Source organism: Scyliorhinus torazame, chromosome 19, assembly GCF_047496885.1.
Source record: "Scyliorhinus torazame isolate Kashiwa2021f chromosome 19, sScyTor2.1, whole genome shotgun sequence".
NCBI lineage: Eukaryota > Metazoa > Chordata > Chondrichthyes > Carcharhiniformes > Scyliorhinidae > Scyliorhinus > Scyliorhinus torazame.
Window position 1 is genome coordinate 92,081,749 of NC_092725.1, and position 17,370 is coordinate 92,099,118.

The 17,370-nt window shown below is 44.5% G+C and overlaps 1 protein-coding gene across 3 annotated transcripts in view; it reads left to right on the plus strand.

The window, feature by feature from the left end:
- Positions 1-17,370, plus strand: part of scyl2 (SCY1 like pseudokinase 2) — a 100,060-nt gene that overhangs the window by 21,831 nt on the left and 60,859 nt on the right. For all 3 annotated transcript variants that reach the window (XM_072484757.1, XM_072484759.1, XM_072484758.1), the window contains exons 3-5: positions 7,069-7,226; positions 7,332-7,476; positions 12,849-12,998. In XM_072484757.1, coding sequence (XP_072340858.1) covers positions 7,069-7,226; positions 7,332-7,476; positions 12,849-12,998 — 453 coding nt within the window. The remainder of the gene's footprint in view (positions 1-7,068; positions 7,227-7,331; positions 7,477-12,848; positions 12,999-17,370) is intronic.

The following is a 17,370-nucleotide window of genomic DNA, read 5'->3' on the forward strand; positions in this document are numbered from 1 at the left end:
TCAGAAAACGGCCCATCCCTCCCTCCTCCAGTGGGGGCTCGGACCGGTACAATTCCTCAAATGTCCCTGAAGACCCCATTGATGCCAACCCCACTCCGCACCACACTTCCTCCTCTGTCCTTAACTCCCCCGATCTCCCTAGTTGCGTCCCGCTTCCGAAGCTGATGCGCCTGCATCCGGCTTGCCTTTTCCCCATACTCGTAAATCGCCCCCTGGGCCTTCCTCCACTGCACTTCCGCCTTCCTGGTGGTCACCAGGTCGAACTCGGCCTGGAGGCTGCGCCTCTTCCTCAACAATCCTTCCTCGGGCACCTCCGCATACCTCCTGTCTACCCTCACCATCTCCCCCACCAGCCTCTCCCTCTCCCCCCGCTCCCTCCTCTCCTTGTGGGCCCTAATGGAGATCAGCTCTCCCCTACCCACCGCCTTCAGCGCCTCCCATACCATCCCCACTCGGACCTCTCCGTCATCGTTGGACTCCAGGTACCTCTCTACTTCCTCGGACCCGCTCACTCACCTCCTCGTCCGCCAACAGCCCTACCTCCAAGCGCCACAACGGGCGCTGGTCCCTCTGCTCCCCCAGCTCTAAGTCCACCCAATGCGGGGCATGATCCGAAATGGCTATCGCCAAGTACTCGGTATCCCCTCCCCCGCGGGGCCCCATCTCACCGGCGGCCATCCACCCCTGTTCCATTTGCTTACCCCCCTCCAAGAGCCCCCCCAACCAACCCAACCAAAACAGTGCCCAACCCGCCCTAACCACCCTCACCGGACCAGAAAGAGAAAAGAAAAAAAACCAAGAGCAAAGGACCCCCCCCACCCCCCCTCAAAAAGTAACAATCAACCGCAATCCCCAAACGCCCACCCCGACCCTCAATCTGTGTCCAACATCTCGGCCTGAACAAAGGCCCACGCCTCCTCCGGAGACTCAAAATAATGGTGCCGGTCCTTGTAGGTGACCCACAGTCGAGCCGGCTGCAATATGCCAAACTTCACCCCCTTCCTGTTCAGCACCGCCTTCGCTCAATTGTACCCGGCCCCCCTCTTCGCCACCTCCGCACTCCAGTCCTGGTATATTCGAACCTCCGCGTTCTCCCACCTGCTGCTCCTCTCCTTGGCCCACCTGAGCACACACTCCCGATCAGCGAACCGATGAAACCGCACCAGCACCGCCCGTGGGATCTCGTTAGCCTTGGGCCTCCTCGCCAGCACTCTATGGGCCCCTTCCAGCTCCAGGGGCCCCTGAAAGGACCCCGCTCCCATCAGCGAGTTCAACATGGTGACCACACAGGCCCCCACGTCAGGCCCCTCCGGGAGGCCCAGAATCCGCAGATTCTTCCGCCTCGACCGATTCTCCATCTCCTCGAACCACTCCTGCCATTTCTTGTGGAGCGCCTCGTGCGCCTCCACCTTTACCGCCAGGCCTAAGATCTCGTCATTGTCGGAGATCTTTTGTCGGGCCTGGCGGATCGCCACCCCCTGGGCCAACTGTGTCTCCAGCAGCTTATCAATAGAAGCCTTCATCGGCTCAAGCAGGTCCGCTTCGATCTCTCTGAAGCAGCGCTGGATAACCTCCTGTTGCTCCTGCGCCCACTGCATCCACGCTGCCTGGTCCCCGCCCGCCGCCATTTTGTTCTTTTTCCCTCGCTCCTTCTTCGGGTCCGCCACCTCCTTTTTAGTCGCCCCGCTCCTGGTAAAAGCCATATACTGTCGGGGAACTATAGTAATCTCTTTCCCACACCGGGAAGCGTCGAAAAAAATCCATTGGTGGCCCTGAAAAGAGCCCAAAAGTCCGTTTTTTGCGGGAGCCGCCAAATGTGCGACTTAGCTCCGCATAGCCGCCACCGGAAGTCTCGCAAACCAAACTTTTACTTGCATAATCCCATATATTACCCCTCGTTTCCTCATTGGTGTTAGTTACCAAGTTTTTTTGCAAAGTACCCAATGTATTAATCTAGATGTAATGCAGGATCTAGAACATAGTGTCATAAAACTCACTGATGCCTTTTTTGAAAAAAAAAGTTCAGAGTACCCAATTCATTTTTTTCCAATTAAGGGGCAATTTAGCGTGGCCAATCCACCTACCCTGCACATCTTTGGGTTGTGGGGGCGAAACCCATGCAAACACTGAGAGATTGTGCAAACTCCACATAGACAGTGACCCAGGGCCGGGATCTGACCTGGGTGCCATGAGGCTGCAATGCTAACCACTGCACCACCGTGCGGCCCTGCTGATTAACTTCTTAAGCTCCACAGAATTCAGGCTTTTTCCACTGGGGAAATGGAGTTAAGAGGAAAAGTCATCTTGTTAAGGATAAAGTCTCTTGAGTTGGTTGTAAATAACTTCAAAAAGGAGCATCTCGGGATGTAACATTGTTGACAAAGATGACGAGGAGCATCTCTGAACACGTCTCCCAGCCTACAATGCCTCTATTTCTCCATGGTCCATAATGCCTGGTGGGTTGTACTGGATGGGAGAAGGGCAGAAGTCAGTTTGGATCTCCCTTCAAATTGGCAGAGCAATCTCTGTGCTCTTGAGTATTAAAAGGATTATCACATTTAGCAATACCAGTCTTAATTAATGTCTCCATAAAATAACAAGACCTGCAGAGGGTAAGTCGACTGGCTGCCTCAAACCGAATGGAGGTAGGGTCCTTCCTGAGATGAGAAGTCAGTTAGTACAGCCTAATGTTCGGACACCCAGCCCTGCCTTAGCCCCCATGAGCTGGAAATTATTAAACTTAACATAGGAATTAGGAGCAGGAGGAGGCCATTCGACCGTTCAAGCCTGCTCCGCCATTCATTATGATCATGAATGATCATCCAACTCAATAACCTGTTTCCCCCTTTGCCCCAAGTGCAATATCTGACTGCTTCTCGAAAACCGTGTTTTGCCCTCAATTGTTTTCTGTGGTGGCGAATTCCACAGGCCGACCACTCTGTGGGTGAAAAAATGTCTCCTATTCTCAGTCCTAAATGGTCTACTCTGTATCCTCAGATTGTGACCCTGTTTCTGGACACCCCCATCATCGGGAACATCCTTCTTGCATCTACCCTGTCTAGTCCTGTTAGGTTTCTATGAGATCCGCCCTCATTCTTCTGAACATCAAATACAATCCTTACTGATTCAATCTCTCCTGATACATCATTCCTGTTATCCCTGGAATCAGTCTGGTAAACCTTCTCTACGCTCATTCCATTAATCTCTTGTAAAACTCTAGCTGACAACAATATTGGCAATATCCCGCACCGCAGGGGGTATCACAATCTAGGCAACACATTCATTTTAATCATGAAAATCCTGCCCAGCCATGAAACTGGCAGGGATGATCAATGAGTCAAGTCCCACCTAATAGAAGCACTCAACTGAGGGAAAGTATACAACTGCTAAAACAAGGGGTCATCATGACACCCAGGTACTGAAACCTCAAGGAGGAAGACCTAAAGGGGAAATAGCAAGGTGAGGGGGAGATGCGTCCCTCAGCTCTCCCACTGGCATTGCCTCTGACTTTGTAACGTTGATCTTGTAATTGGAGAAGGCACTAAATCTATCCATCGCACTAATGATCGCGGGAACCGAGATGCCGGCTTCGACACGTAGCAGCACGTTATCCGCATAAAGCCTGATATTAGGGGGACTCGCCCATTTGCCTCCGCCAAAGGCTCTGACCAGTGCAAATAACAAGGGGGATAGAAGGAAGTCTTGCCGACCCAAAATACTCAGACCTAAAACCATTCGTGAGCACTGCTGCCACAGGGCTATGTACACTTGAATCCATTAGTTCTCACCCAGCCCAAATCTCTGCAACGTGTACACCAAATGAAAAAAGTGAAAATCGCTTATTGTCACAAGTAGGCTTCAAATGAAGTTACTGTGAAAAGCTCCTAGTCGCCACATTCCGGCGCCTGTTCGGGGAGGCTGTTACGGGAAAATAGTTCCATTCAACCCAATCAAAGGCTTTCTCCGAATCCATGGCGATCACTCGTCTGTCCAGGACCTGCTTCTGAAAGATCTGAATCTCATTCAACAATCCTCTAACATTATTGGAGAACCTGCCCTTAAACCTGTCGGGGTTATGGTGTACGGGCCGGAGAGTGAAGCTGAGCCCACAAAGATCAGCCATGATCTCATTAAATAGCGGAGCAGGCTCGAGGGGCCAGATGGCCTACTCCTGTTCCTAGTTCTTATGTTCTTATGTAAACGCAGTCGGAGCTTCCTGAAAAATCACCGGAAGGATACCCTCCAGCCGTTCGCCAATACGGTAGACAACAATTTCAAGTCAACATTCAAAAGGGAGAGGCACATTCCTCCCAACCTTTATCTGTCTTCAAAATCAGGGAGATGTTGGTGTTGGCCTCCAAAAGAATTACCCCTCGCCCACCCACCCTCCCAGGCTTAGCCATGGAGCCTGCCTTCTTCTTAGACAGGCCAAGTACTTAGCTTATTCCCAAACTTGTAGAGTTTCTGCCTAGCAAATTTCAAGCCTCTCTGACTGCTGCACCAATAAGTCCACAGCCACCCTTGCTGTGTTAAACTTCTTCAACAATTGCTTGCTAGAGCCCTCCTAAACCTCTCCTCAGCATCAGCCAAACAGACCTGCAACTGATGCTGGTTCTCCAACATTTTATGCATTTAGTTGACCATGTGAGAAATAACTGGTCGTTCAACACCCACAAACAAATTAGCCAAGTCCAATTCTGCAAGGTCCAGAAAAGACTTAGTGAAAGACTGCGAAGAGCAATTCGGTGGGCCATACACATTCATTATTAAAGCAGCTTCCCTCTGTACCAGCCCCTTAACTATCATATACCTGCGACCTTTTATCCTTTTTCTTCATAATTTTAGAGTACCCAATTCTTTTTTTTATCCAATTAAGGGGCAATTTAGCATGGCCAATTCACCTACCATGCACATCTTTGGGTTGTGGGAGTGAGACCCACGCAGGCACAGAGAGAATGTGCAAACTCTACACCGACAGTGACCTGGGGCCGGGATCGAACACGGGTCCTCGGCGCTGTGAGGCAGCAGTGCTAACCACTGCACCACCGTGCTGCCCCTGCCACCTTTATCCTTAACACAGTTCTCTAGTTTGGGGCATTTTTATTTGAGGATTGCCACACCCCTACTAATGGTTGAAAAAGAGGCAAAGGAGACCTGCCCCACCTACTCCCCTCTCAATTTTAAGTGCTCGTTGTCATGCAAGTGAGTCTCCTGTAATAGGCCTATGTCCACTTTCTCCTCCTTAAGAAAAGCGAGGATCTTTTTCCTTTTGATGAATTCCCCGTACATTCCATGAGCGAAGTTTAAGATTTGTCACTGTCAGGGAAATAGTCGGATTATCGAAAGACTTAAGGGAGTCATCAAGAAATTAGAGCATTACATCCTTGCTGACGCACCCAGTGCTGCATTGTTGGAGGTGCGTCTTTCAGGTGAAACGTTAAGTCAAGGTCCCATTTCCACTTTCAGTTGATCATAAAAGACCCAAAAGCACTATTTCAAAGAAGAACAGGCACCACAACATCTCTCATATCCTGGCCAATATTCATCCTTAATTAATATAAAAAAAGATTACCTGCTTATTTTCGCATTGCTGTTTGTGGAAACTTGCTGAGAGCAGATTGGCAGATCTGTTTCCTACATTGCAAAAGTGACTACACTTCAAGTATTTCACTGGCTGTAAAGTAAATTTGGAGTTACAAGAATTCATTGCATTTTAAAGATGATATAGTCTTTGCATTGCTCGTCAACTGTGTTTAAATCATTTTATTTATGATAACCCTCTTGTATGAAAAGATTTCTTCTAACTTCCCCTTTTTGATAATCCTCAATTGGTGCCTGTTGTTACCGATTTAACCAACCAAAAGGAACAAACTTTCAGTATTTGCCCTCAAACTATTCATAATTTTGAAAATCGGCAAAAGACCTCCACCCACTTCTAATCTCTCCATTGTTTCTGAAATTACTCCAGTTATTCTCTGCTTTCCATAGTCCCAGTATTTATTCTTCTAATGAGGTGCTCTGAAGTTCATACTGTTTACCGACTATGGTCCAAAGTTGAGTGTAAATCCAGTATTATTCCTTGTTTTTACATTTATTGCCCTTAAAATTGTATGCTTTTAGTTGCAGTTGTTTTTACTTAGTTGTGTCCACCCTTCTCTCAGTGAATTTCTTAAATGTTTATGTTTTGTCTATCTGGACGGGGAATGACTGTTAATTGCGTGGGTCACTTTTGTTTTGTTTTATTCGCGATCTTTGGAAATTAAAACTGGTTACTTGGGACTCCCTGTTGAAAGTTTAATCATCAGCATTATGCAGAACCCATGGGAATTAATTAGTGCCTCTGAGGATGCCCTCCTTAATTGTGCTTCAGTACCCCGAGTTGCCTTCTGGTATATTTTCATTGTTGTTACATTTCTGTCACACACGAACATATCAAAAGAACTCTAAACCACCTAGTAGCAATGCTGTCTGCTGAACCAAAAAGTGTTGTTTCAAATTCTGCCTTGCTGCTGCGACAACAACAACTTGCGTTTTATGTAGTAGTGCTGTTAACATAAAACACCAGAAAGCAGTTCACAGGCGTGATTATCAAATAAAATTTAACACCGAGTCACACAATAGGAGATATTAGGTGACTAAAAGCTTGGTCAAAAAAGCAGATTTTAAGGAGATAGAAGTCAGAGAAATTAGGGAGGAAATTGCAGACCTTGGAGTTTAGGCAGCTTTTAAAAAAATTTACAAGATGTGGTAGCTTGACCAGAATTTGTTGACCATCCCTAATTGCCCTTGAGGAGGCAGTGGTGAGCTGCTTCTTGAATTGTTGCTGTCCTTATCCTTCTTGATGGTAGAGGTTGTGGGTTTGGAAGATGCTGTCGAAAGACCTGAAGGGCACCAGTGGTACAACCAATATTAGAGCACTGTAGAGATCTCGGAGGATTGTAGATGGATAAATCTCAAATCAGGACTCCAAGCTGTGTTGATACAATCAATGATACAACACCGAGAGATGTACAGCATTTCAATTCTCTAGCATCAATTCAGACTTATTCATCTCGTTTTCTTTTTCAGGAAGTGGCTGTATTTGTTTTTGACAAAAAGTTAATTGAGAAGTATCAAAAGTTTGAGAAGGACCACATTATTGATTCGCTCAAAAAAGGTGCACAGCAGCTAACCAGACTGAGACACCCACGCCTATTGACTGTGCAGCATCCATTAGAGGAGTCCAGGTAAAGGAATTCCCATATTTATTTTTCATGACCATCAACGAAGGTTAACCTGTTTTTCAAACAGATGCTTCTTTGTGTGTAAACTGTCTGAATTATTTATTACAGAGACTGCTTAGCCTTTTGCACGGAGCCCATCTTTGCAAGTTTAGCCAACGTCCTTGGTTGCTATGACCACTTACCATCTCCTGTACCTACGGAAATTAAAGAACACAAACTTTTTGATGTTGAAGTCAAATATGGTCTCCTGCAGGTGAATTTATTAGATATTCAGATTTCTGTGGCGATAAATGGATGTACCGCATGACTCTCTCAGTCTACTGTCTCAGCTAGCTGGACTTTTACCTGTACTCAACTATGCTAATCTTTGGAGTTTTGCAATTTTATAAAGTGCAAGAGGTTCCACAATTAATATCCATGGACTAAAACTCACATATCAATCTAGATTACACTCTCAAAAATCTGGATGGAGGTTTGAATCCATGATTTTGCTCAGAGTGCTATCACTGACCCATCGCTGACACCATAGGGGGGTGTTAATTAACATATCAACCATCAACGTAAAAATTAAACAGGGCATTGCTTTTATATTGCTGATGCTTTTCTCTTCCATTCATCAGAGCAAACACAAGAATACCAAATTTCAAACCATCAAAACAATTGATACTTAAGGAAAGGGTGCTGATTGGTTGGCAAGGTCACTTTGATCGGCTGAAGCCTTGCCATGAGGAAAGCAATGGCCCAAGTTCCTGTGTAATTCAAAATGAGACAAAGCTTGAACACATTGGTTTTGTTTGCAGAGGATGGGTCCCTCCTGTCGCATAAATTGTTGTCATTATTTGAAAGATTGCTTCTTGTGTTTGTCCTGATGAGTGCATAATGAAAAGCTTTGCCAACATATTCCTCTTTTCATCAATATTGAACTTCTGCAGTACAAAGTGACTGATGTTTTTTTAAAAAAGGAATGGTGTTATGGGTGAGCAGGACAATTGTTAAATTGCAATACCTCAACAAATGATCTGCCTAAGATATAACACCTGTATAATGTTTCAACCAATGAGGGCCATCCAGCCATTCTGCTGACTTAATAACTTGAAACAGTAGAATTATATGCAATTAATAGTCCAAAGAAAAAGGCAAGAATCAACAAATAATAAAGCATAGTAGGGCAGCTATTATTTTTCTCAAGGGCAATTGGGGATGGGAAATAACAGCGATGCCTCCATCCTATGAACAAATAATAAAAAGGAGGCCATTCACCCGATCATGCCATTATTTTTGCAAACATCGCGAATTGCTTCGCAATTTGTTACTGCTGAGTGCAGTTGCAGTTAAATAAGCAAATATAGCAGTAAGATGCAGCAGTTAAGGTGAATGACCAGGTGGATTGTTTAATGTTTTTGATGGTGTTGGTTGAGGGAGGAGGAATGTTAGTCAGGACAAAAAAGGCAAAGTTCTGATGGGGGTGACACAGTGGCACAGTGTTTAGCACTACTGCCTCAGCGCCAGGGTTTCGGGTTCAATTCCAACCTTGGCTTTATGTATGTATGGAGTTTCTATGTTCTCCCGTGTCTGCATGGGTTTCCTCTGGGTGCTCCGGTTTCCTCCCACAGTCCAAGGATGTGCAGGTTAGATGGATTGGCCATGCTAAGTTTACCCCTTAGTATCCAAAGATTAGGTGGGTTATGGGTGGGCCTAGGTATGGTGCTATTTAAGAGGGTGGTCCAGACTTGATGGGCCAAAAGGCCTCCTCCTGCATTGTAGGGATTCTATGATTCTTGGTGAATGGCATCATGGAATCATCTGGATCACCAAAATAGATGAGACTTGGCTTAATGTTGTACCCATATCATGTGATCAAATCCTGAAAAGAAAGCCCGATGGATCAATAATTGCACATTCTATTTAGAGCAGATTGACTGCTGCTCAGAAATATTTTTTTAAAAAATAATCTAAGGGATGTAAAGAAAAGTTAATAACTGATGAAAAAATGCAACAGCTGTTTCAACTCAACACTTTCTTCTAATTTTATAGATTACTTCTAACAGTTAAATTATATTGTTGCTTGATTAAAAGAAACATTAAAACATATGTAACAAGCAATTTCTACATACATCGAGATATCAGTGTTTACAATGGATAGAGGGATAGGGTGGCACAGTGGTTAAGCACTGCTGCCTCACAACGCCAGGGACCCGTGTACGATTCCGATCTCTGGCGACTGTGTGGAATTTGCACGTTCTCCCCATGTCTGCGTGGGTTTCCTCCTCTCCGGTTTCCTCCCACAGTCCAAAGATGTGCAGGTTAAAACATAGAACATAGCAAAATACAGCACAGAACAGGCCCTTCGGCCCACGATGTTGTGCCGAACCTTTGTCCCAGATTAATCATAGATTATCATAGAATTGACAGTGCAGAAGGAGGCCATTCGGCCCATCGAGTCTGCACCGGCTCTTGGAAAGAGCACCCTACCCAAGGTCAACACCTCCACCCTATCCCCATAACCCAGTAACCCCATCCAACACTAAGGGCAATTTTGGACACTAAGGGCAATTTAGAAGGGCCAATCCACCTAACCCGCACATCTTTGGACTGTGGGAGGAAACCGGAGCACCCGGAGGAAACCCACGCACACACGGGGAGGATGTGCAGACTCCGCACAGACAGAGACCCAAGCCGGAATCGAACCGGGACTCTGGAGCTGTGAAACAATTGTGCTATCCACAATGCTACCGTGCTGCCCTGAAGAACAAATTAGCTACACTATATCATTCTACAGTAATCCATGTCCCTAATGTTTCCGACTCAACTATTTCCACAGGCAGTGCATTCCATGCCCCACTACTCTCTGACATCCCCCCTATATCTTCCACCATTCACCTTAAATTTATGTCCCCTTGTAATGGTTTGTTCCACCCGGGGAAAAAGTCTCTGACTGTCTACTCTATCTATTCCCCTGATCATCTTGTAAACCTCTATCAAGTCGCCCCGCATCCTTCTCCGTTCTAATGAGAAAAGGCCTAGCACCCTCAACCTTTCCTCGTAAGACCTACTCTCCATTCCAGGCAACATCCTGGTAAATCTTCTTTGCACCTTTTCCAAAGCTTCCACATCCTTCCTAAAATGACCAGAACTGTACACAGTACTCCAAATGTGGCCTTACCAAGGTTTTGTACAGCTGCATCATCACCTCATGGCTCTTAAATTGAATCCCTCTGTTAATGAACGCTAGCACACCAAAGGCCTTCTTCACAGCTCTATCCACTTGAGTGGCAACTTTCAAAGATGTATGAACATAGACCCCAAGATCTCTCTGCTCCTCCACATTGCCAAGAACAATACCATTACCCCGGTATTCCACATTCATATTTGTCCTTCCAAAATGGACAACCTCACACTTTTCAGGGTTAAACTCCATCTGCCACTTCACAGCCCAGCTCTGCATCCTATCTATGTCTCTTTGCAGCCGACAACAGCCCTCCTCACTATCCACAACTCCACCAATCTTTGTATCGTCTGCAAATTTACTGACCCACCCTTCAACTCCCTCATCCAAGTCATGAATGAAAATCACAAACAGCAGAGGTCCCAGAACTGATCCCTGCAGTACGCCACTGGTAACTGGGATCCAGGCTGAATATTTGCCATCCACCACCACTCTCTGACTTCTATCGGTTAGCCAGTTCGTTATCCAACTGGCCAAATTTCCCACTATCCCATGCCTCCTTACTTTCTGCATAAGCCTACCATGGGGAACCTTATCAAATGCCTTACTAAAATCCATGTACACTACATCCACTGCTTTACCTTCACCTACATGCTTGGTCACCTCCTCAAAGAATTCAATAAGACTTGTAAGGCAAGACCTATCCCTCATAAATCCGTGCTGACTATCCCTAATCAAGCAGTGTCTTTCCAGATGTTCAGAAATCCTATCCATCAGTACCCTTTCCATTACTTTGCCTACCACCGAAGTAAGACTAACTGGCCTGTAATTCCCAGGGTTATCCCTATTCCCTTTTTTGAACAGGGGCGCGACATTTGCCACTCCAATCCCCTGGTACCACCCCTGTTGACGGTGAAGTTAAGTGGATTGGATGTACGAAACTGCCCCTATAAGGATTTGCAAGATGAGGGATTGGGCCTAGGTTAGGGTGCTACATTGAGTTTGTGTACAGGAAGCATTGAAAGCTGTGTTTTGGTGGTTCAGAGGGGTGACAAAGATCCCACAGCACTAAAGAAAACTTGCATTTATCTAACGCCTTTCATGACCTCAGGCCATCATAAAATATTTTACAGCAAATGAAGTACCGATTGATGTATAGCTACTGTTGGAAACACAGGAGCCAATGTACCCACAGCTATCTCCCAAAACCAGTAATGAAATAAATAACCAGTTGATCCTGTTTTAGTGATATTGATTGAGGGATCAATATTAGCCAAGACATTGGGCAGAACTCTCCTGCTCCTCTTCAGAATGCTGTGGAGGTCTTTTATGTCTACATGAGAGAGCTGTCAGGACCTCAGTTTAACGTTTCATCTGAAAAATCTTCAATAATGCTGTGCCCATTCAACATTGCCTTAATTTTGTAATCCACTCTGCAGTGCAGTTGGAATCCATCACATACTGGTTCAGAGGCGAGAGTGCTACCTGCTGAGCCATATCTGAAACTGGCCACAGAATAGGATGTTGTTGCCTAATGTGGTGACCTCCAACAGCACCACCTGAAACAGATTGGTCACTCATCTAATTTACTTTTAATAGGTCCTTGTGTGCAAGGTCAGGGGCAGATTCACTTACATAATCATGCTTCAAAATAAATTCATTGGCTGTAATGTGTTTTGGGCCATTCCTGAAAGATTTGTTGAGGCACTAAACAAATATTTATGTATTATCATGGAACAATTACAATTTAAAACAAAAACACCTGGTAAGTCTAGACTGGGTTTCCCTTGGGACATCCCTATAACAGCATTTATACTTCAATTGACACCTCAAAAAGATGCGTTGGACACGAGAGATTTCCCATCATTTTCTATTTTTGTAGCAAATTTTCAGCATCTTTGCTTTTGTGAATTGGTTATTTATCAGGTTAATTTTTGGGGATTTTGCTGTGAGTAGGTTGGCTGCTTCGTGCCGCTACAAAACAATGACTGCCTTTAAAACAAATTAATTGGCTTGGAAGTACTTTGGGATGTCAGGGAAGGTGTTCTAGAAATGCCAATTCTTTCTTCCTATTTGATTTGATTCTTCCTTACTTGATTCTCCATATTTAAGGATAGGCAATAAATGCTGGCCTGGCCAGTGAAGCCCACATCCCTTCAATGAGCAAAAATAAATTGTGATCCAATGCACTATGCCACCCTCCCAATATCAGTCTCATAAGACTTATGCTTCATATTTATCTCTGATGTTCACCCTGTTATAACCCATCCTAAAAATATCACCTGATTATGTCAGGAGGCTTGCATTCCCTGGTCTTCTGTTCTCTTTCTCTTTGTCACACCTCTGCACTTCTAATCTACCAACAAAGTAATTTTGCAAGTACACAAACTTAATTTAATTAAATAAATGTTAAAGCTGCACTGTCGAATACAGTAATGTTACACTGTTTTAATCTGCAGGTTTGCGAAGCCCTGTCCTTTTTACACAGCGGTGTGAAAATGATTCATGGGAACCTGACACCAGAGAATATCATCTTGAATAAAAGTGGCGCCTGGAAAATCATGGGTTTTGACTTTTGCATCTCTTCATCTAATCCCTCAGAAAAGGAGGTAGGGACAATTGAGTTATTCAACTGGTTGCTTTACTTCTATTTATAATTCTAACAAGGCATTATTAAAAGAGAGTCTGTTTTATCCTGAGTTAAAATAAAGCTGAAAAGGTGAATTCTCTTCATAATAAATGAACTGCAAAGTCCTAATTGATTCTGAAGATAATAAATTAAATGGATTTTTTTTTTGTGTTTTACTCTGTTCATGTTATGGATGTGTAATTGTTTTGAAGGACCTGAACTATGTTTTTGAGGGAAGAAATTCTTTCAGATCCTTTTAAATTAATTTAGGGGGTGTGGGCGTCGCTGGTTAGGCCAGCCTTATCGCCCATCCCTAGTTGCCTTCTTGAACCTCTGCAGTTCCTGAGGTGTAGGTACACCCACTGTGCTATTAGGGAGGGAGTTCCCGGATTTTGCCCCAGTGACAGTGAAGGAACGGCTTGCAAACAGATATATTTCCAAGTTAGGATGGTGAGCGACTTGGAGGGGACTCTCCAGGTGGTGGGGTTTCCAGGTATCTGCTGCTCTTGTCCTTCTAGATGGTAGTGGTCATGGGTTTGGAAGGTGCTGTCTATGAAACCATGGCGAGTTCCTGCAGTGCATTTTGTAGATGGTATTCACTGCTGCCACTGTTCATCAACATTGGAGGGTTTGAATGGGGGAGGTGGGTCCAGACATATATGTGAAGCATGTGGCTCCGAATGGAGTAATGTTCTGTGGGGATTGGGATTCTGGTCGCGAGTATGTGTAAGGGATACGGGCTGGGTGATCGGAAGCTGCAGCTCTTTTCTCCTGCTTCAATCAGTGGACTTTGAGTTGTTCTCTCCATCTCTTCCATCTTGCCCAACACTTGAGTTTGTTTTTTTTATTCAATCAAGCACCCCAAGTATTTCATCATGTTGAAGGGACAACATAAATACTGGCACTAACTGTTGCTGAGGCGTGTGAGCGATCTAAGGACAGGAACTTTGAAGGTCATTGTAACTGGTCAGTGTATATAGTAAATAAATACTTTTTCTGTTTCCTGGATTGATGTTAGATGGAGGCTATGGTGCGATGGGATGAAGCACTGTGCTTTCACTTCTAGGGTCAGTACTTTAACACAATCAGATAGTGAGTTCCTGAACTCCTAGTTATTATGAATCCATCAAATCAATGATATTAGATCAGAGATTCCAAGAAATTAATCCAATGATGATGAAGAAGTAGAGGCATATATCTAAATTAGAAGAAGTGAGACAGTTTGTCAGTGTTCCTATTCTTGGCCTGCTTGGTGGTAGACCTTTCAGAGCTGGAAGATCCTGAAAGTATCTATACTGAAGTACTGCTGATGGTACACTCCAGCCGCAATGTATCAGTGATAGAGAGCGCAGGTACTGCATCCAGTGGCAAGAGCACCAATCTCACAAAATACTCTGTCCTATAGGGTATCAAGCATGTTAAGTGTTGCAACAAAACCCATTTAATAATAATAATCTATTATTGTCACAAGTAGGATTACATTAACCCCGCAATGAAGTTACTGTGAAAATCCCCTCGCCACATTCCGGCGTCTGTTCCGGTATACTGAGGGAGAATTCAGAATGTCCAATTCACCTAACACGCTCGTCTTTCGGGACTTGTGGGAGGAAACTGGAGCACCCGGAGGAAACCCAAGCAGGCATGGGGTGAACATGCAGACTCCGCACAGACAGTGACCCATGCAGGAATCGAACCTGGGACCCTGGCGCTGTGAAGCAACAGTGCTACCCACTGTGCTACCGTTGCTGCTCTTTACATGAAGTGGTCGCACTTCTAAGTTAAACCGCGGGACTGATGTAGAGGCTGAGACATTTAGGGGTCAGGTGTAAGCCAGCCATTCTAGATTACCCAGTTTCTGTCCTGTTCCAGTAGTCACAGTGTTGTTATGCCTGGTCCAGTTGAGTTTTTTTAATTCATTCATGGAATGTAGGAAGACCAGTATCTATTGCCCATCTCTTTTTTAATAAATTTAGAGTACCCAATTCATTTTTTCCAATTAAGGGGCAATTGAGCATGGCCAATCCACCCAACCTGCACATCTTTTTGGGTTGTGGGGTTAAAACCCACGCAGACACGGGGAGAATGTGCAAACTCCGCACGGACAGTTACCCAGGGACAGGATTCGAACCCGGGTTCTCAGCGCCACAGTCCCAGTGCTAACCGTGCTGCCCTGTATTGCTCATCTCTAATTGCCTTTGAGAAGATGGGGTTGAGCAACCAGTAATCAGTGACACCCACAAAATCCTGATAGTGGATAGCTTGACAAGGTAGTGTTGAAGGTCAGGGGCCAGTGGTGGGAAGCTTTGTTTTAGGTGGAGATTATTTGGTTTATTTGTCAGTCACCAAACCAAGCCTGAATGTTACCCAGGTTCTGCTGTAGTTTTGTGTGAACTGCATCATTGTTGGAGGAATTATGAATATCTCCACTCCTGATGAAAGGAGTGTCCATTCATGAGATAGCTGAAGTCTACAAAATCATAAAATGAGGCCATTTCACATATCAAACCAGCACGAATTGTAACATTACCTGTGAGTTTAACATGCTTTGAAGGAACAGGTAAATTTGAGCCCTTGCTTCCCAAACTCTCCACACTGGAGGATTCCTTGTCTCATGTATTGCCTATTGTTCTGTTTAGTCAACAGCTCCTTTATTGTTGTATCATATGACGACCAGGATGATATAAGTTGAACTATTTTGCTATCAGTTATGATGTCCCTGTATTTACTGAAATGTTATGCGAGTGGACCCCTGTATTATTTCTACAAACAGGCTCTGTAAAAATGACATTTCAAAGCTCTTGAACTTAATGAAACCCTTGATTAAAAGAATAGCTACTAAGACAGAAAATGAACCTTATTCTGTATGCTGACCCTTCTTTTCAACCTTGGTGAAAACAAAAAGTTAAGTGCAGATGAAGAAGTCTTAAGGCTAACTCAGTCATTCTGTCATTGATTCCTAGAACTCCATCATCTCAGCAACTAACTTTCTCCAGGGGTGGCATGGTGACGCACTGGTTAGCACTGCTGCTCAGCAGTGCCGAGGACCCGGGTTCGATCCCGGCCCCGGGTCACTGTCTGTGTGAAGTTTGCACATTCTCCCATTGTCTGCGTGGGTCTCACCCCACAACCCAAAAATGTGCAGAGTAGGTGGATTGGCCATGCTAAATTGCCCCTTAATTAGAAAAAAAACAATTGGGACCTCTAAATTAAAAAAAATAACTTCCTCCAGAATGCTTCCAACCTTCTAACCAGTGATCATTTCAGGTGGTGACTGTAGTTTGTGTGAAAATGTGCCTTTGTACATCAGTCCTAAACTTGGCCAATTTGTCTTCCTTTTGTGAAGTCATGTTTTAAAGAACAGCATTTAATTTAACTGAGAGCTTTGAAAAATATGTGACATTTGTGACATATTATGACAGGACCAAATCTCTGTCACATGATTCAAATGATATTTGTGCCATTTGATTGTGGACTTTGTGAATGGCTTGGTTTTAACAGAAAAATGGAGATTCCAAAGAGGAATTATACCATATGGCAAAATTGTACTTCTCAACTGCATTGTTCTCCCTTCTGTTATTTGATATAAACTTTTCCCCCTGGAGTTTTTCCCTTTCATTCAGTGTGCAGGCTTGATTTATTTTGGTCCCTTTTCTTTTCCCAAATTACTGGAAAACTGATAAGTTCCTGGTGTGTTCTTCTCCCACTGGACTCCCACTCTGAGCTCCGATGAAGGAGCAATATTGATGAGCAGCCTCCTGTAGTTATGCTGTTGATTTGTAAATAAATATTGTGCATGCTTAATCTCTGTGACTCATCGTATGACATCGGCTGCAGCTCATTTGTGATGAAGTTTGAACTGAGCAAAATAATTGTCCCCTCTCGTTAAACATTTAGTGAGTTGGCCATTATAACAGGGCTACAAAAAGGTAGCACACTGACTGAACATGTTAGCCTGCCTAATGGGTGGAATGTAAAACAGATTTTGCAAAATGGCAATCCTTCAGAGGCAATCGGTGCGAAATAATGTGTACAAAGTGGAGGTTCTGATTAATGTAATTTACCCGCTCGTCTTTGATCTTTATGATGAAACCAGGAATGATAAACACTGGTTATAAGGCAAGACTTTAGACATCGGGTCTCTTTCCGCTGGAGACGAAAGGGTAAGCGGAAATTTAATAGAAATTGTCTAAATCGCACAGTAGATTTTGATAGTGTCAGTGGAGCTGGACAGGTTTTTTTTCCACAGTGGGAAGCATGGTGGCACTGTGGTTAACACTGCTGCCTCACAGTGTCAGGAACCCGGGTTCAATTCCGGCAGTGGCTGACTGTGTGGAGTTTGCACTCGGGTGCTC